Source organism: Stegodyphus dumicola, chromosome 7 (genome assembly GCF_044657685.1).
Source record: "Stegodyphus dumicola isolate Sdum_Otavi_A_Nest chromosome 7, ASM4465768v1".
Lineage (NCBI taxonomy): Eukaryota > Metazoa > Arthropoda > Arachnida > Araneae > Eresidae > Stegodyphus > Stegodyphus dumicola.
In genome coordinates this window covers 48913458-48934859 of record NC_140774.1, presented here as the reverse complement: position 1 = coordinate 48934859, position 21402 = coordinate 48913458, and the positions used below count along the sequence as shown (strand labels likewise).

The 21402-nt window shown below is 35.2% G+C and overlaps 1 protein-coding gene across 1 annotated transcript in view; it reads left to right on the top strand.

Moving 5' to 3' along the window:
- LOC118201706 (alcohol dehydrogenase class-3 chain L-like) overlaps nt 1-18195 on the top strand; it is a 53065-nt gene extending 34870 nt beyond the window's left edge. The window contains exons 9-11 of the mRNA XM_085820172.1: nt 13687-13822; nt 16541-16679; nt 17947-18195. Coding sequence (XP_085676298.1) covers nt 13687-13822; nt 16541-16679; nt 17947-17983 — 312 coding nt within the window. The 3' untranslated portion in view covers nt 17984-18195. The remainder of the gene's footprint in view (nt 1-13686; nt 13823-16540; nt 16680-17946) is intronic.
- Nucleotides 18196-21402: the final 3207 nt, after the last annotated feature.

The window sequence follows — 21402 nt, the reverse complement described above, 5'->3', positions numbered from 1 at the left end:
TTTTTTCGGTCAATGCGGAGAGTACAGTTTAAAGCTATGACATGATTTAACTCGAATCTCAACCCAATGTTCAGTCCAATGATTAACCCAAAGTTCCACCATTACCTTTTCCTAGCTCTTTCCCTGGATCTGAGTCTTCTATCTCAATAAGCTAGAAATGTCTTTTTTTTTTTTTTTTTTTTTTTTTTTTTTTTTTTTTTTAGTCCAAAGGAGCTTTGTCCCTGAAGGACTATTGTTTTCGTTTTGCGATTTTGCGTCGGACTCATAAACGTCGGTTCACTTTTCAAACTGTTGCCACAAAATGTTAGAGTCCTGCATTATATTTGAAGAAATTAAATAATGAAAAATCTGCATAAATGATTGTCTATTTCTCGCATTGTGATAAAACAATGGTACATAGAGCCATCGAATTTTGAATGACGAAATCCTACTGCGAATATGGGCATCTGAAATCCCAAATTTGGAATTTGTTTTATTATAGATTTTATATTTTGTAAAACTTTAACGAATTTTTGATTTACAAACTCAATGCTTTAAAAGCGAGAAATGGCAACGTTATATAGAAAAAAAAAATACTTTTATCTCCAGCTCGCGAGATTGTGTATATCGGAAATTCTAAAGATATGCTTAATTTAACATTATTTTGCGATATTGCTCTTGAACTGAATTTTATGGTTTAAGTGCAAAAGAACATGATATTTAATAAATAAAGGTAACACTCAAAACGTTAAAAAAAACGCCCCTTTGGACGTAATTTAAAATCTGAAACAGTTCAGATTTTTTTTTTTTTTCCTCTAAGGCCACTCGCGATGGTTTTATATCACAGGGTGAAATCACATCACTCACCTGATTCCGAAAATATAGAAGGATGGCAAAGTCAAGGTAACTAAGACTTGTTGAACTGGCACTGCATCATTTTGCAATTCATTCTTAGTAGATTTATGTGTAAAGAACAACAGCAAACAAAAAGTTACGGACGCCTTTCAAATCACTCAAATGAACTACAAGTTCTCCAGATGAATGAAACAACTATTTATTCAGTAAAAATGCAGCCTTAAATTAGCATTGCCAACATAAACAACATCAAAATAAGCTGAGAACACTGCATTCTAAACGTTAGTCTAGTCTAGTCTAGTCTGTGCAACTATAGCCGAAATGTCGCGCGGCTGCACAACTTGTCCGGCTCATGAAAACAAGCCCAAAGGGCACATGACGTTGCAATTTCTTGACAAGTTTAGAGAGGTCAAAGGTGTATACAGGGGGCGACCATGCGTCGCAAAGCCAGTAAAGGCGCGCACAATGAGAAAATCACAAAGCAGGAGCCGTGAGGATCTGTGTGAAATGTTTGTGTTGTACAACAAAGAAACCCAGACAAAATCCAACAATTTTAGTCATGACATTTGAAATTATGACACATCATAAAAATAAACATAATATACTTTATGACATACATACTACTGAAACGTAAAAAGGAAATACATAAAATACATTTGAAAAATAAAATGAAAATAAAAATAATTACACTATATACAATATGTACAAGAGCAGTGCGTACCCATCATGAAAATTCTTACGTTGGGAAATTTAAGTCCCTGGCGAGGTGGGCCGCGAGTGGTCTTAATGAAGCGTCTTCATCAAGAATCACGTAATCCAAGACATTGAGATCATTCATGTGTGCACAATCCTGAGTCTTATTAAAGAAATTGTTGTTAGCATTATGCAAATACATCTCAACGGAGTCAATTTTCAAGTCACGGTGTAGAGTGTGATTTGACACGTAATAGTGTGTATTAGCTATCATTCGAAGAGCTTTATTTTGTAAAATTTGCAACTTCTCTATCTCCTTCTTCTGAACAGTTGCCCAGGCGGGAGAGGCATATGAGAAGATAGGACGTATGATAGATATATAAATGTGTCTTTTCCTTTTTAAGTCTAATCTGGAAGTCGCAGATAGAAGCGGCGTGAGACTTCGTAAGACTCCGATAGTTTTTCCTCTAATGCTGTTAATATGTTCTTTCCAGAGGAAATTTGAACAATATTTTAGTCCAAGGTAAGTAGCACTTTTGACAACAGGCACTACAGTGTCAAATAGTATCAGTTGCGTTGTCAAGGGATGATTCATCTTATTTTTCTTAAAGATTAGCAGTTTGGACTTATCAGCATTAATTGCTATTTTCCATTTGGCGCACCAATGTTCCAGCTTAGGCATAAATCTCTGCAGTTTCTTTAGTGCAAAATTCGGTGTCCCAGACTTTACAGTGAAAGCTGTATCATCTGCGTAGCACCCCATGAAGAAGTTCTGATCAATGTGTTCAGCAGGTAAGTCTGCTACGTAAAAAAAGATAGGGTATGGGCCCTAAAATAGATCCCTGTGGGACCCCGGCCTTTATTTCTTTTAAAATCGATTTACTTTCTCCAGTTTGAATGTGGAAAGTTCTGTTTGTCAGGAAAGAATAAATGATTTTAATCAACGCATCACTGAACTTTAAGCTGATTAATTTATAAATAAGCCCCTCATGCCAGACGCGGTCGAACGCCTTCGCCACGTCCAGCATGAGTAAGGCAACATATCTCTTGTTGTGCAGTGCACTGCCTATGAATTCGTTGAGCCGAACTAGCTGTTTTGTCGTGGAAAGTGCTTTTCTAAAACCAAATTGTTCTAGAGGTAGCTTATCCATGTGAGGCTGAATACGGCTAAGGATGATTCTTTCTAGAATTTTACCCATACTGGGTAACAGGCTAATGGGTCTATACCCTTCTGTTTTAGTAAGATTTTTTCCCGGTTTAGGGAGTACTATCATCTTAGCAGATTTCCAGATTTGTGGAAAATAACTGTTATAAAGGCAAGCGTTTAGAATGCCTGTGAACCTGTTGACCATGTTAATCAGCAGCCACTTAAGCGCCACATTATTTATATTGTCCTGCCCAGGGGCCTTCCTGTTCCTGAGTTTTTTGATGATGTTAAGTATTTCTTGAGGTGAAGTGAGCTCAAGATGACTCTGCAAATTAAGGTTATCCATCCAGTTAGAAACTGTGGAGTTTACTAAGGTAGAAAAATCCTGATTAGATGGTGATGTGTTCTGGGTAAACTGCTTTTCAAAATGTTCAGCAAGCGTGTTACATTTTTCACTATTAGTAAGTGCAATCCCATGCTCATGATAAATTGGCCTGTTTACCGTATTCTTATTTTTTAGTCGTCTTACAAAAGACCAAAAGGAATTACTTGGCTCATTAAAGCTTTCAATCTTCTCGTCCCATAGTTCCTTACGGTAAATACTTATCTGCTTTTTGATTTCTCTACTGAGCCTATTCATGTCTTTCTTAGTGTTCGGGTCATAGGTAAGGTGAAACTTCTTTCTGATTTTGTTCCTGTCTCTGATGAGATTTTTAATTCTAGTTGGTAGTTTATTAGTGATATGCTTTCTTGGAATCTTTCTGGTGGCAGCGTCATAAGCGTTTTGTATATCTGTCGTTAGCTGCCTCGCAGCACGCTCTATGTCATCGGGAGTGCGTAACATAAGATTTGTGCGACTTTCAGAGAGAATTTCATTATATTCCCTCCAGTTCGTCGTATTGATAAGCTCTTCCATGACTTCCTTAGTCATGCCAAGAGTCGCAATGACTGGGCAGTGATCCGAGTCCAGATCCTGTAAGACCTCTAGGCTAAAAGATAGTGAGATGGTAGAAAGGAAGATATCAAGAATATCACCTGAATTACCATTGTTGGGCAAATAAGTGTGCTCACTCGGCACATGTAAATAAACCGGATAATTATTAATGAACTCCGACAATTTAATACCGTTATTATTAGTCCTCCTGCAGTTCCATTCTTGGTTCTTTGCATTAAGGTCACCCGCCAAAATAACCTGTTTGTTAATATCCAATATCTTAGCTAAGTAATTGACATCGAGAATATTCCTCGGAGGATTATACAAGGAGTTAAAATACACATTTCCATAGTGCGGGAGATGGACAGATACCGTGACCAGCTCGTGTCCATTAAATCGCTCGTCATTGATAAGACAGGACTGTAGGGAGCTGCGGACAAAGATTGCGACCCCCCACCTCGGTGACTTAGTCGATCGCATCTATAGCAAACATAATTCGGGATTTTCATCTGGGTACTTGGCGTAGCAAAAGTCTCTGTTATCATCGCCACGTCAATATCATGATCCCTGAAAAAGGTATAAAGTTCCGTAGTTTTATAAGCAATGCCTCTAGCATTCCATGTCATGATCCTAATAGGAGCAAGCATAGGTCTAACTTGACCCATTAATGATTGTAGTGGAAGTTTTTATCTCCTGATTGTTTTCATGAATTCCTCTGACCTGCTGTGAAATTTGAAAACCAGCAGTTTTTATAACGGAAACGAGTTCCGCCAGGTCAGTGAAGACTTGCTTGGCTTCACTTAAAATGTCAGAGTAAAGTCCAGAGGACAACGCCTGTGAATAAGTTTTGTTTTCAATAACCCTCCTGGGGAAATTGATTGTTTTATCAGTTTTTCTTTTCGGGAATTTCTCACACCCCCTAAAACTGGAAGTGTGGGAACCCCCGTAATTTACGCAGACCGGAGGCTTTTCTCTATTATTTCTATCAGGACAGTCTTTCACATAGTGTTCTTTGCCGCATCTGACACATTTGGGTGCATAATTTTTAAACGTTACGTAAAAATATTTCCTTATAAACAATAATGATTGTTGCCATTCAGCAAATAAGAAAAGTAATAACAAAAACATAAGTTGAAAATCATAGGTAAAGTAGTAGTTAAGTTTAAATAACGGTATTAATTGTTGTACAATCTTTAACATTATGTGTATTCTTTAACAGTTGAGCACATTTTACGAATCATTATATTTCCCTTAATAATAATTTAAATTCAAATTTGAGCATTTCTTTCAGAATAACATTTAATTGCGAAACACTATTATTATTATCTTGCACACTTAGAGTAAGCCTGTTTTACGTGTGGTGAAAGGGCGAATAGCACCAATGTTTCTATATCACATGGTACAACTTAATGAATAGTGAATACGTAGTTTTACTCTGTGATAAGTATAGTGAATTTAGTAATTTTACAGTGCAATTTCACAAGTAGAAAAATTAATAATTTGGAAAGTATAAAATTCAATTAGCAGAGTGTAAAGCAGTGTTTACCAACCTTTTTTTGTGCTATGCCCCACCTCATCCTCTCTAAAATTCTTATACCCCCCTAGCAAATACAAAATTTATAGTATTCAAAAATTGAAATGTTCACGAAAGAAACTTGAATGATAGTTGAATGATTTTACAAAAAAATTTCTAAGCATTGTCTACAGCGAAAATTCTTTATAAAATATTTAAAATGCACCGCAATTTAAAACATTTTAAGTATACATCACTTACATTATTCTTTATTTTTGGGAGTTAAAAAATGAAATTTCAAAAAATTTCCACATCTTGAAGAAAATTTGGAAATTCGAACATCCCTTGTCCCCCTTAAACTCTCGAAGAATCCATTTTCGAATTGCCCCTTTTAACAATCTAATTGTCCCACGTTGGGAAACACTGGTCTATAGCCTGCTCTGCCAGCCAACAAAGTCTTTTCCGCTTTACCAGAAATATAACTAAATATATATAAACTAATATCAGTTTATCAAGCAGCAAAGTCTACTTTCCTTTGTTGATGAAAATATAATTATTCGCACAGCACAATTTATTCTGAGTAACTTTTTCTGTAAGGATGTAAGCTTTGGGTTTCAGTTACCATCATTTACATTAAAATGAGACTCTTTGGCAGCACTTCTTTAGATCCGCATTGGTCCTTAAAAGCCATAGTTTATGTTGGAGAAATTATCTATCTTTGCCATACCGATTTCTGTTTTTCTTATGATGTATTTAGATGATTTAAACATATCGGGAATTCTTTTGCTTTGGTTAGGTGGGTCTTTAGCCAATCGAAAAAGTTAGTTTCTTGCGGGGCAATCTTTTGTGGTTTTTCAAATCGAGTTTTTTTTTTTTTTTTTTTAATTTTATTTTCTTCTATTTTTGATCCTGGCAGGGAGAAGAGGTCTTCTTTGTTAAATTTCTTATTTCTTTTTTCTTGATATTGGGGTTTATAACTTTTCGAATTTTTCCAATTTTGGGGGTATTGCCGCATTTTTTATAGGATGAAACCCAACTCCCTTTGCATAAGGCACAGCTTGCCGGCAAATTTTTTTTCTGCTTACATAGGTAGGTTTCGTGTGATCTTGCATTGTTCTTTGTAGCGACACAAGTCTCTGGTATGACCGTACTTCTCATTATAAAGTTGTAGGGTTTATATTTATTTTAACTAACATTTATTTTAAGTTTCAACTACCTTTCCTGTCAAGCCTTACTTTCCCCTGGAACTGCCAATGCCAGAGTATGTAAATTTTAGTAGAACGCGCAAGGATTCAAATTATCAGCGGAAGTATCCTGAGTTAAATAGAAAGGAAACGAGTTCGAGGTGTGCTGTTCTTACTTCACGAGCGCGGAGGTAGTTAGCCAGAAATTGAAGAACCCCGCGTTTCGGCCTGTGTGCTTGCCTGGAAGTATTGTTAATCGTTCAACGTGATCTTCAAGTTTGCTGAATTAGCAGCGGTATTGTAAAACGCGGTGAGGTTAGTTACTTTTAGAGAGCCTCGTAGTTAGAGTCTTGTCTTTAGTTTCTTTTCAGGTTATTATTTTTATTTGACCGCCGAGTTGGCGTAGTTTGTGAGCGTCAAGAGCACGCACTTTTCATTTATTACGTTGAATAAAAAGGGACTTAAACCCTTAACAAGACTCTGTCTTTTATCCAGTTTCAACAGTCACCTCTTGGTTGCGTGCAAGTTGGAGGCGCGCAACGCTACATTGGCGCCCGAACACTTATCGAACTGAAATGGCCGAAAATCGGATGGAAGCCGCTGGACAACACCAAGAAATGACAAGCCAATTGGAAGGATTTGGATACCTGGTCCAGACTTTGAGAGCGTCAATCAAGCCAAACGTCAATTTCGACGGAAGAAATTCGGTGGCGATATTTCTAGAAGGCCTAGAAAATCACTTTCAGCTCTACCCTGTGCCTGAAAGACAAAAAGTTGCCATCGCCACATCCGCACTAAGAGGACAGGCCGCGCTATGGTGGAAAAATATAGGTAAATTTTTATTAGGGGAATTTGGAAGCCAGACATATACATTTGAAAATTTCAAAAAATCGTTAGTAAAGGCCTTCCCCATAGTGAAAGATCGAGCAAGGCTGGAAGCCGAACTATATAGTTTCTATCAACGGGATATAGAAGAGTTGACGGACTTTATTCTACGAAAAATTAAGCTGACGGATATGCTGTATGGGAAGAAACCCGATGCGGAGATTATTGAAATAATCTTACCAAGATTGTTACCCGCTGTTCAAGACTACTTCGAAATTAGAAACCCAAGAACATTGCAGGAGCTCTTCGAATTGGCGGTGAAGTTTCAAAATCGCAGAATAGCGGAAAAAGCTAGAGGGGCAACGTATTCTCAAAGTACCCGAAGGAAATCTTCAAATGAGGAAACCAGAAATGGAAATCGCTCTTATGGGGGAAAGAGCTATCAAGCTAACTCATCGAAACTCGAAGGTCAAGGCCCCAAAAGAAAATTCGAAAATAAACATCCGCGTACTCAGAAGGCACAGATTGAAAGGAAAGCTTTAAACGAGTAGAGGGGCCTGTGAAAGGGAGGGTCCAGACCCCGGAAGTTTTAAAAAAACCCTCAAAAAGACATTTAAATACGGTCATCGTAAAAAACTCACATCTACCACTTATAAAGTCCTGGTTGCCGATGTACCAGCAGAAACCCTCATTGATACAGGAGCAGAAGGGAATTTTATGAGCGAAAATTTCTTTAAAAAGAATTTTTATAGAGTACGATTATTTAAAACCAAAAATACGGAAATTATAGCGGCGCAAGGAAAAACATGTCACTGCATCGGGAAATTATCATTAAACATACAGGTAAAAGAGGAAAGCCTCAAAGTATTAATTTTTGTAGTGAAGAATCTGCAAAATCCTCTTATTTTAGGTATGGAGTTTTTAAGGGCCGCGAGGGCCAAATTGAATTTTCAAGACAGTTCCGTGGTGCTGGAGATGGACCAGAGAAAAACATAGTAAAAATAATTCGCAGTTACGGGAGCACACATCACAAGCGCTGGGATGGCTACATAAATGAATTAGCTTATGCTTTAAGAACGGCAAATCACGATGATACTACGGGAAAAACCCCAGCAGAATTATTTTTAGGCAGAAAGTTAATTACGCCTTTAGATAAATTATTCTTTGTGCAACAAAGAGAGCAAGAGTTTAAACAGAAAGATGTGCAAAAACTGATTGATCAGGCGCTTAAAAGCTCGGATACGGCAAGAAATATGCAAAAAGCATATTATGATTAGAAAACGCCGTGAAGCAGATTTTAAAGTCGGGGATAAAGTATTGAAGCGGAAATTTTCTTTATCAAGTGCCCCAGACAATTTTACGGCAAAGCTAGCTCCAAAATTTGAAGGCCCCTATGTAATTCAGGAAATCAAAGGAGTCTTATTATATCTTAAGAACGAGAGAGGGGAGATCTGTAAAGCAAGTCCCGACCAGGTGAAAAAATACTATAATCCAAATGATTTTGAAATCCTTAAAAGTTTCTTGCAGGACTCAAGTCTAAACGAAGTAGAAGGTCCAGAAATAACAACAACTGTTCCACCACCCAAGAAGCAGAGAACTGAAGAGAGACCTAGCCCTTCTACAACCTGGACGACGGTACCAAAAAGAAAAAATAAAAACTTTCAAACTCCAGCATTTAAGAAAAACAAGAATACAGATGCACCGCGTAAAGAAACCGTGGTAAAGAGCAAAACACCACCTACAACGGATCGCAGGAGAAATTATACATCAAGGAGAACGCGCCCAGGGCCAGAGAGTCAGGTGCCAGCAAGGCCGCCGTTCCGGAAACTGAAACGGCAACAGGAGGAACAAAAATACCAGGAACAACAGAAGAAATTCAAGAAGGACTCCAGGCCGGAGGACGTCAAGACCAGCCGTCCCATGGAAAAACGGAAACGACAACAGCCCGACGATTACTCCGCCAAGAGGCCAGCATGCAGAGGACGCAAAAGAAAAACTAATGTGGACGTCACTCGGAAGTCAGTAAGGAGAAGATTGACGTCCATGAAACCTATAACTTGGGAACAATATTGCCAGAAAAGAATGACGGAGTTTCAAGCATCGAAAACTCAAAGATAAGTTAAAATCTTCTATAAAATTTTTCTTTTGTTCCGAAATGTTATGCATAAGTACGAAGTTCTATGTTTTGACGAAAGTCAATATGTCTCGGTTGAGACTTAGTTTTGTTTTACTTTATTTAGCTAAGGCAAAAGTATTATATTCTTTAAGTATAAAAGCTAAGAACAAGCATTTTCTGTTGGTCTAAAGACTAATTCTGTTATGTTAAAGCCAAAATTTGGCCGCAGATAAAAATAACTTCGTATTCTTGTATTAATAAGAATTTTAGTTTCACTGCCGCCAGCTTGGCGAAGAATGAGTAAAGTAAAAATTTATTTCTCTTATTCATTTTATGGTAAATTGTAAAAATCATATGTATTAAAATTTTGTAAATGTACGTAAATACTTGAATGCTATGTAAAAGTAGAATTTAGTCTAGAAGCATAAAATTTTAGATGCTAAAAGTAAAATGCTCAAAAGGAATGAATTCAAAATTTAAGTATTAAACTGTAGATAAAGTCATGCTTTAGAGCGAAAGCCTGCATGTTTAAAGATGAATGAGGGGGAAGTTAGAATGAATGTGTTTTGTAGGGTTCTCCACCTACACTTGAATTTTTAAGAATGTTAAAGTAGCTCATTGAGTTGTAGAATGTCGAGTAAGGTGTGTCTATTTGGTCGTTGAATTCTAACAAATCATGGTGGTTAGGGGAAGTGTTGTAAGACTAAAACACGAATATTCCCGTTTGACACCACACATGGTGGAGAGCCAGGGTAAAGTTAAATTAATGCTTGAAAAATTGAATGAATGTGAATTAAGCAATAACTAAGGAAAACGAATCGTTTAAAAACAAAAATTTATTGTGTCAAGAAAGTGTAAATTATAATGTATTTAGAAAGATACTGATACTTATTCCTTCCAGATGTTAGAAGGAAAAGACCAAGATTGATTGATGAAGTCCAGGAAAAGTTGCTGTAAGAAGAGAGAGTTATAAGTATACACAGAAATTTAGTATACAATTTGTTACATAAGATTTTTTTTTTGTGTAAACGAGGTTCTCGAGAGTTAGTTCAGAATTATAGAAACTTACAACAGGTCGTTTGTAGGACCTGCTTCCAAGTTTTCCAAATTCTGGCAGCGGCAAATGTAGGGTTTATATTTATTTTAACTACCATTTATTTTAAGTTTAAACTATCTTTCCTGTCAAGCCTTACTTTCCCCTGGAATTGCCAATGCCAGAGTATGTAAATTTTAGTAGAACGCGCAAGGATTCAAATTATCAGCGGAAGTATTCTGAGTTAAATAGAAAGAAAACGAGTTCGAGGTGTGCTGTTCTTACTTCACGAGCGCGGAGGTAGTTAGCCAGAAATTGAAGAACCCCGCGTTTCGGCCGGTGTGCTTGCCTGGAAGTATTGTTAATCGTTCAACGTGATCTTCAAGTTTGCTGAATTAGCAGCGGTATTGTAAAACGCGGTGAGGTTAGTTACTTTTAGAGAGCCTCGTAGTTAGAGTCTTGTCTTTAGTTTCTTTTCAGGTTATTATTTTTATTTGACCGCCGAGTTGGCGTAGTTTGTGAGCGTCAAGAGCACGCACTTGTAATTTATTACGTTGAATAAAAAGGGACTTAAACCCTTAACAAGACTCTGTCTTTTATCCAGTTTCAACAGTCACCTCTTGGTTGCATGCAAGTTGGAGGCGCGCAACGCTACAAAGTTCTACAGTGACATCTAGGCTGCTTAAAGTTTCTATGTGGTAAATCCGCTTTTCTTCTGCGTTTCCCTTAACCTCTGCCAAAAAAGAGAGGCAAGGGGGATAACTTGTCCGTCTTTGTAGCTTGTAATTTGACGCATTATTAAGACAGGAATTTCTTGTTCCTCGATTTCTTTTAAAATTACTTCTATTTTAGGAGTTTTGTAACCGCTTTTATCGGTTTTTCAGAATTAACTAAATAAGTGTGAGAAGGCAGACATTTTTGTAAATTTTCAATAGTGTAAACACGCTTATTTAAAGTATCAACCCTTTCAGGTTTCCTTTGATCTTTTTTTTACACCGAATTTCTCAGTTCTCTCCTTTAAGGTTTCCGAATCGGCGCTGAATTCAGCAAAAACAATTGAGGGAATGTGGTCTGCCGTTTCCATCGGCTAAGTGAACTCTCCTTTTATACCACTTGCTTCCATTCTATCCTCAGAGTCTAAGTCCGCGAATTTATTTTTCTGAGTAGGTTCTTCTAAGTATTATAATGTGTTATGCTCTTTTCCTTTTTATTGGTATAAGAAAACTTTTAAATGAGTTTCCCGAAATTTCTGGACCAGTATACTGTAAGGAATTAAGGTGCAGGTATAATTTACTGTAAGGAGTTCTTGCTGAATGCTGTTTAGCACATCCATCCAGCAAACTGAGAGATCAGTAGTTCGACTCTCAGAGATAGGGGAGCTCATTTTTTGCGATTGCCGTCACTTTGAAGAAACATAGCAATTCGTTACTGATATCCGTAATGCTATACAATCATACATTTATTCTTTACGACTAGACAAGTATTACCATCACGCTAAATTCAAGCCATTTAATTTAGCTTTCGTGTGACTATAGATATAGCCAGTTTTTAGAGATTTGCCATTCAGTCAAATTTAAGATCTTTAACTAATCTTTCACATTTCTTCCATCTGTAATTACTTAGCAAATTGAATGCTTTGAAATTAATAAAGGCAGTCCGTAATAGTTGATAATTTATTTAATTTTTGATAATACATTTAAATGATAAAAAATGTACACTTGTAATATATACAACTGACAATTTTTATGAATATTTGTAGCATTATTGTAATTAAAAGGGTTGGCTGAAAAGTTTTTTAAGATTTCGCTATTTCTCTTGCCTTATATTCGACGGGGCAGCCCAAACCGTATAGTGGTTAGGGGAGCGTACTGCGGTACCGAAGGGCTCGGGTTCGAATCCCGGAGAAGGCATGGATATTTGTAAATGTATAGTGTCTTTGCGGCACGAGAGAACTCTAACTATATGGCCAGCCGAAAGTCCTCTCGTGTAGTTTGGTGGAAGGGGAGAGGATTGGAAGGCCCTCGGACCCTTTCCGGGGGTGCTTTCCCTTAAAATTGGGGTGAAAGTCCAACCTGTTTGAGACTCTGGCAACCATTCTTCCACAAAATTCATGAACAAAAGAACAACAACAGCCTTAATGGCTATGTATATCGACGTGTTTAATCTTGAAGACGACCAGCTAGCCAACTACAAGTTTATATATTTATCACAAACAATGGAAGTACCTGTAACATTTTGCATTTTGCAGAAGTTAAGGAAGGTGTCCATGATTATGTGGTAGAGCTGTGAATAATTTTATGCCAAATTTCGCAAGATCTTAAAGGAAACATTTGAAACGCTACTGCGTGTACGAGATCATGAAACATTTAACCGTGCTTCAGTACTTCATTGATGGAATACTTCAAGGCGGCAACACACGAGTGATTGATAGACCACATTCTGGCAGATTTACTCACTTTATTAACGATTGACGACGTTTTAACCTATGAACCGTCAATAATAGTAATACTCAGACGACATATAGTCGAAAACTATACGTATATTCTTCGGGGAAAGTCATATAATACTTTTATACAACCAAAATAGATGCATTTTGTGAACCATGCTTCCTGGCTATTACGTAAACTGCCTTGAAAACTATTTGCGTGGAACCACGGGTTTGCTCCAAGATAATTTCCGGTGACATACGGCTACTATGGCATTAGTCCCACTGCCTGAAATCGATTTGTTAACTCTTAGAATACTCTGCATATAGGTTAGACTTACTGACCTATGGTTTTTCTGAGCATTTTCAAGATTGAAAAGGCAATTGCACGTAAAGGCAGTTACGTACGAAAAGGTTCTCTTCAGATGGGGAAGAAAATATGCGACGCCTGCGTTGATAAAGAGAATGCCATAAAGTATGTTTATATTTTTTAATTATTTATAAAATGCTGTGACGTGTGTAATTCAATGAGAATGACTCAAATTTTGGAAAGAAAAAATAAAGGGCGTAGCATAATCTGATTCTGAGCAAGAGAATCCGTCTTAAAACTCTTATTCACTAACATATTAAGATATCTCTAATGTTGTATGACCCATAGTACCTATTCAGAAGTACCTATTACAGATGCAATTGGTCGGTACCTACAGAAGCATTTCGTTGTTCCCTTTACGACGTTTTAATGGTTAATACTGAGTCAAAATATTTTCATCTGATACAATCCCATAGCTTTTCAGAATTTTTCCTTTTTCCCAACCTCTAACTTTTCCATACTTGTTCAAGTACTTTTCTCAGTAATGTATCCCAAACAATTTCTATCGACGTATGGGATTTTGGGAACTGGATCCAATGAATCAATCTGTGACGTATCCTTCTACATTATACTCTGATTACTTATTTTCATTTCATTTCAAATTCCTTACAGGAGGAGGCCTTTAAGTCCAGTCATCATGCCTGGGGAAAGACGGTCATCATCGGCTTAAGCGATATTGGAGACACCATGAGAGCCGGCGTCTGGGAATTGTTATACGGAAGGAGCCTCATTGGAACCTTTTACGGATGTGAGTCTTTTTCTTTTCATTTTCCATTTTATTGGGCATTGCGTATCGTTATTAATTATAACTAGCGAGATCTGTGCATATAATTCGCATGGAAATTCTTCAACTTCCATGTATAATGCGTCTAGTCCATTTTATATTTTGATGTCATAAGAAATTATCGCATAACTCTGTGCGTCCCCTCATGGTGGAAGTGATATCTTTTCCAACTAGCAAATGGAATATCTGAGGTTAGAACCCAATCAAAAAGGACATTAATGATTCTTTGCATTCCATGGGAAAAAAATAAAAGAGCTAATTTCTCTGTAATGTAGTCATAGTACTATCTAGCAGAATAGCTCTGTATAGAATTCATTTGGACTGTTGAACAAACAGAATGGTAAAAGCTGAAATCTGGGGAAAATACTCTCGTATGATTTATTAATGCTTCTTACTTATTTATATTTGACTTTTTTCCAAACACAAAGAGCTAAAATTTAAGAATTTATCAATTTCTTGAAATAAGCAATGACAGTTGCAACACCATCATCCAACATTCCTTTTTTTTTTTTTTTTCCTAAATTATATTTGATATTAAACAGGAGTTGTTTTTACTTTTGTAAAGGTTACATTCAGATGGTAGTCTGTGATATAAAGCAAATTAAACAAAAAGTAAATAATAAAGAAATAATTCTTTGTTGTATGAATCGGCTCTCGAGTTGCTGAAGTACACTGAGTGGCAAATGAGAGTCGCCTTTGCGGTAGAAAGAGTAAAAATACTCCCTTAGTAGATCGATTTAGTTCATTCTGTTCTGGAATCCGTAACATGAGGCATTAAAAGCATTTTTTATTAATTGCAATAAGGATTAAAATATTTTATAAAATTTCTCAATTAAAGATATCATAAATTATATATACGTATATAAATTAGATAGTTTATTTATTACCGATATATCAGTCAAAAACAATAAAATTAAGGTTCAGCAAGAAATACGGATACTGCTATTAAATATCTTAGTTTATTAAGCAATTTATAATTTCAATTAGAAAGCTAAATTTCAACATTTTAAGAAATGCAAAATGGCATCATTTACCAAACCGCTCTCCGTTTAATAGTTAATTTACTCAGCTCAGAGTTTCCTCTTTTATTCCCACATTTAATTTTCAAGCCTTAATGAGAGACATTCCGATGACCTCAGAGATCACGTGACTTATGTATAGTTAATGTAAACAAACAATGTATATGACCTCGGAGATCACGTGTTTGTGCATAGCTAATATAAACAAATAAGGATGCTCTTCCTTTTCTTCTCTTGCGGAATTCGTCTCGTTCTAATAAAATAAGATGTTTTTGCGTAGTACAAATTGATATTCAACAGCAAACACTAAAACACCTCTCTAAGGACAACCCTTTTATCAGTTTTAATTGCGCAAACGAAGACAATAATATTTTTTTGCGGAAACACAATATATGTTGATTTTAATATTATGTTAAATAAATCATGATAACACTATAATATATATTATAATATACTCGTATTATTATTTTAATGAAATTTTTAATTTGGATGTTTATTTTATTAAATGATATTATAAATATTCCTGACTTTATTCATATTTACTGCTGCATCTTAAGAATTATTGCACTTCCGATTAATTAATTCTTAATAATAGGAAATTAGTGATAATTTATTCGCATTGAGATCTTTTTCGTAGTGAAAGTTTCTTCAGTTTCTTCAAAACTCATATCTCATTTCTAACAGTTTGAATCTCTAAAATCTTTCAACTCTTTTTAGGAAAAAGCTATGGCAATGAACAAAATTCTCGAAACACTTTCGATTGCTTTTTTTTTGAGAAATTGGTGAAGGTAAGAAAATTATAATAGTTTGTTTAGAAAGGGTGAAACACCAAGTGCGTTGGCTATGTATTATAACAAGAAAAATGAGCAGTTAATAGATGTTTGTGACGAGTTCTTTATGTTTTGACATTAGAAACATCTTTAGAGAAGTCTTTCAAAATCTAAGAGCCAGCCTGTCATGCCACATTAAGTTACCAGGGCATTTTTTATCCACACCTCCAGGAAAATGCTCTCAATGCACAAGCTATATTTCACGCGGCCTGTCAAATAACCAGTTTCCGCAGTGTTGTCAGCGTATGTGGCATACGATTTTGAATTTGCTTTACATTTTTGATTGTTTTTCATATTTTGATGTAAAAATGTCTTTAGTGAAAGCTTTTTAAAGTTTCTGGTTGCTATATTATGTTATATCATCTTTTAATATAATTTTATTTATCTGCCACCTGGTTAATAACTCCGTACGATCTTAATTAATTGTGAGTTTCCAGATTGTTGTAGTTCAGTGTTATGTAATATTTTTATTATCGAATTTAAAATTGCTTAATAAAAGTGTGTAATTTAAAAGCAATAAATACACATCTTAATAATTATAATTTTTATTTTGTTTCATTTTATTTTTCCATTCTTTCTATTTGCAATCATAATTTAATGTGTCAAAATTTTCTATATATTTGTTTAAATAAATAATGTAGTATCCTTTAACAAATAATTCACTTCAAACAGTAATATTATTTAAAATCTAAAAATCCATTATATTTCCATTCCTATTTTATTCTCACTTCCTAACCATAACCGAATTTAGATTGTATTTGCGTCAAATTCGTTAAAGTACGTTATCGTCGAAAAAAGACGTCTTTTCCTTATGCTTCCAATAATTGTTTCAGCTTACAAGGCCAAATTAGAGATCCCCGGTTTGGTGGATAAAGTGGTTAAAGGACAGATCCAACTTGACAAGCTCATCTCCCACATCATTCCGCTGGATGACATTAATAAAGGATACGATATGCTGAAAACGGGAGAATCGTAAGTATTTACATTGGCTTTAATATCGCATGTAAATTGAACAGAATTATGCAAAACTTGTGAGTTCCTAACTCTTCATTTTCTAAAATTTTGCCTGAAAAGTCAGTAAAAAGTCTACACGTACCTCGAGTGCGAGAGGTTATTTTACGAGAGAAACACATGAAATTTGTCTCAGCGATTTCATGCCTCCAGTTTCAAAAAACCAAATTCCTTAAAAGAGCAATAAACATCCTTGGGGTGCTGACCGAAGCACTCAGTACAATTCACTTTGAAAATCCTCAGCATATAAAATGAGGAAGTCCTCAAAATATCTGAGAATCAATATTCTTAAAAATTCCCTTACGTTTTGAGACAAGTGAGACTTAAGAAACATGCCTTCAGGATATGAAGTTAGCTATATCTACATCTATATGTATATACGTATATAAAATTTAAAAAGTAAATTCTTCAAGCTATTGCCTATGAGCTAAAGTGATATTTCGGTTCCTTTGCAAAATAGCATAAACACAAACTGGGAAATTGAGACTTCGTTTCAATTAATATTTAGATCTTTTTAATAAAAAAAATTATTGGCAATCAGTCTCAATGTCCTGTTTGACGAAACGCGTTCTGGAATTAACAAAGTTCGAAGCTCACCATGCATTTCCCTTGAAAAGTCCATGATGATATTCGAATTAGGTTAATTTACCTTTTACAGCTGCTGAGTTGTAGTTATTGTTTTTTAACATGATGTTTTTGCAGTATTTTTTCTAACATGTTTTGAGATAGTTTAAACTTTATTCTACATGCATATTAACTTTTAAGTTTGAATCAAGTTAAGCTTTCTCCTTTTCTAATTTTCTTAATTAATATTTCATACATTTTGTGTTTTTACATTTTGATTTACAATTTGATCTTTATTTTGTGTTTATATTACTTTGCAAAGGAACCGAAGTATCACTTTAGCTCATTATCCCTATATTATCGTTTGAAGAAACGCGCTTTAGGTATTAACTTGATTCGAGTTTTGAGCTGTTTTTCCCTTCATAAATCCGGCTCAAACTTCGAGTTGAGCTATTTACCATTTTTTGCAATTTTTTTGTACATATTTACTGTATTTTTGAAGCACATTTAATTTTTACAAGAGTCCTTTTAAAAAAAATTTTGCTATTTTATTAAAACTCAAAACAAGTGTTAAAAAGAAATATTTAGAAAATACAGAGGAGGGTAAATATACTTAGTCATTCATTTCATGTTTTCTCAATAGTAATATTTTTCTCCCTTATAGGTTGAGAGCTGTAATCGATATGAACAAGAAGGCCTGAGTTTAACTTGCCAAGAAAAGCAAATGAAGAAAGCGAAAAATATTAAAGTATAAGAAAATATGAAGCCTTTAATTGTATGAAGAGGAGTTTGAGATAAATCTGGTTGGGCTTCATTGTCATTTTTCATTGACGTGATGTAATGTGCAACGTATTATTGGTTTCTTAATGTTTTATATTATGATGAATTGAATAAAAGATGTAATATCAACAAAGCTGCTGACGTCACTTTCGTTAGTTTTTTATAACACTAATCTCTTCTGCGGAAAACTGCCTAAAACGGTTATTATCAGAAAGAAAAAAAAATATATAAAGATTTTAATGAATCCAGTTAGTGTAATTTCATTGTGTCCAGCTTGTATAATTTTCTAAAAATATTTAAAGATTTTCAATAAAAAACAAAGTATTGCTTTTTTTTTACATTAATTTAACCTATTGTTCCAGTCCAACAATCCTAGACTTAAGATATAACAGAAATTATACAATAGGATGCAGCGAATACTGCAACCCATTGCAGAACTTCTGTAACATGAAAACTACTTTAAATTACGCTCCAAGGTCCTGGAATGAAGTAAAAATGTTTTAAACCATTTTACTTTTCATTGCACAAAAGCATCTTAAGGTTTAACAATTAAATACGGAATAGGAAATATGGATCAGCTTATTTCTTGTTTTCAGAATACATGGCCAATTCGCTCAACTATCAATAATTGTTTAATCTAATTTTATTTTTTCTGTTTTTATTGAAGAATTTGATCATAAGGTGTAAACATAAGGTATTTTTTTGGAAGCAGGTAAGATGAAAAATTAACAAAGCCATCGCCGGGAATCGAACCGTGGACCTCTGGAATACCGACCCGGTGTGCAGACCACCACACCCCGAAGGCTCGCCGAAAATACCTTATATACTCCCCCCTTTAAAGGGCGCGTAGGGTTTTTAGGAGATCCAATCGCCAAACCCTGGGTGAGGAGAATCATCATCCAACAACCTTTTAGTTCGGGTGCCACTGTAGAGACGTTAGTTTAATTGGACAAGCCGGAGAGATGAAAAATGAGCAATCGCCTGCGCGGAGAATCGAACCACGGACCTCTGGAATACCAGCCCAGCGTGCAGAACCACTACACCATGAAGGCACGCTAGGAAGGAGGGAGAAATACATTATAAGGCGATAAGAGATAGTCATTCTGTAGAAATCACCATACCTATTATTTTTATAGTTTTTTTTTTTTTTTTTTTAATTATTATTATTATTATTATTTTTCTTTCTATGGAACAAAGGCTGGCGAAAGTTTCTCAAAGTACCCCGAGGAAAATCATGGAAAAGAGCTTATCGATAGATTTATATTTATAACATACTGAGATTTGGAACAGACTGGACAAGCTAATGACTGATGAAGAATTTCCATCCGAATTATTACTTCGAATCTGTCTAAGCAAGACAATTAAACGCATTTTTATCTAAATTAATCAGATAAAAAGGGGAAACATTATTAGCCCAAAAAAGAGACTGCTCAGAAGGGCTATTAAGTCTCGAAGCAGGATTTTGCGTTGAATCACTGTAAAAAGCTGAATCACTTTTCACACTATAGCCGCCAAATATTATCACCCTGTATTATTAAAAAAAAAATAAATGAAGGAGAATATGCATGAATGTAGGTATGTTTCTCGCATTGTGAAAAAACGAAGGTACCTAGAGCCATGAAATTTTAAACAACGTAATCCTCCACTCCAACATGGGCACCTGGAAGCCGAATTTGGAATTCGAAATTTGTTTTATTACCTATTTCACATTTTTTAAAACGTTAACAAATTTTTGATTAACAAACTAAACGATTTCAAAGCAAGCAATGGCTACATTGTACAGAAAATTAATAATAATAATAATAATAATAATCTCTAGCGCGCGAGACTGTCCCCCAGGATAATCGGGTTTTAAATATTTTGTCATATTGTTGCTGATCTGAATTTAATGTAGTTTAAATGCAAAGATCACAATACTTAATAAATAAAAGTAACACATAAAACGTTGAAACAAAGTCCCTTTGGGCGAAATATAAAATCTGAACGCTTTCAGATTTTTTTAAGAACTACGTTTATTGCTTTGACATCTCTTAGTTCGTTAATGGATGATGGAAAAATGAAATTTGAAATTTAAATATATAACTTTTCGTCGAAGAGCAATATACTGGCACGTAGAAGATAAAAGCGTTTTATTTCTGTTGCTTTTAAATAGCTGACTTTGTTGATTAAATTTGAAAGATAAATATTTTACATTTTGTCGAATAGCAACAGAATGGCGCTCGGAAGAAAAAATATTTTATTTCGTGCAATGGACATTAGAAACAAAATAGTAGCTTTTCAACAAATAATTCTGTACTCGAATCAGCTCTTAAATTCTGTTGATATATACACTAAACCTGAAATAGAAATTACCTAAAAAAATATAAGATAACCAAAACTAAACACTATATATAATTTTAATAATCTTGTGCATAATAATAAAATTTAGTATATAATCTACTAAGACGAAATGCTGAAAAAAAGTACACACTTAACTAACTGTCATGTAAATGAGAGGCGAAATAAGGCAAGTAATTTTTTGGTAGAAAGGGAAAAAGATGTAAGCATAATATTGTGGTTACCATGGAGGTTACCTTTCCTACCTCCATGGTGGTTGAGAGCGTGTCTATACGCAGAGATAAGAGGTCGTATGTATTTTGCTCCCACATTTTGCTTCACGGTGAACGGAATATTCAGCCTTACAAGAGATTTTTTTGTATCTGCAGTTACAGCAAAGCACTAGGACTTAGTGTAAGTTTCATCATTATTCAGTGATTATTTAATTAATTTTCTAAGTATTACTGTTCCGGCTTGTGTTCCTGACCGTTGTTACTTTAACACAGTAACGCGGTTACCCGACCCTCCTTCCTTCTACTGATAAGAAAAAGGAACTTTAGCATTCTCCCCTCCTCTCAGTCTCGGACACAGGCAGCGCAGGGGTGCGCTTGTAATCGAATACTACTCTAAATCCACCCCTTCCAAACAAGAAGGAAAAGATTGTCGACCGCCATCTTTGGCCACATAAGAGTAGTAATCATCTTACGACTGTCAGTGTATTTGATTTTTTTTTTTTATTAGTACTACACATCATTCGTGCCAAGTGCGTATTTGCATTCAGCTCAAGCAGTATTTTCCTCTATTAGTACTACAGTGAAATTCTTCATCAAGTTCATATCTGTGAAAGTGTGTGCATTGCTTAATGCAATTTCTCATCCAAGTTCATATCTGTGAAAGTGTGTGCATTGCTTATTTTGAAAGAGATTTTAACGCTTACGAAGTATTTACCTCTTACATACCCCAGTCCGAACTAGTGCTATAGCACATACTCAATATATGTAAAGAAGATTTTTGGAATTTCACC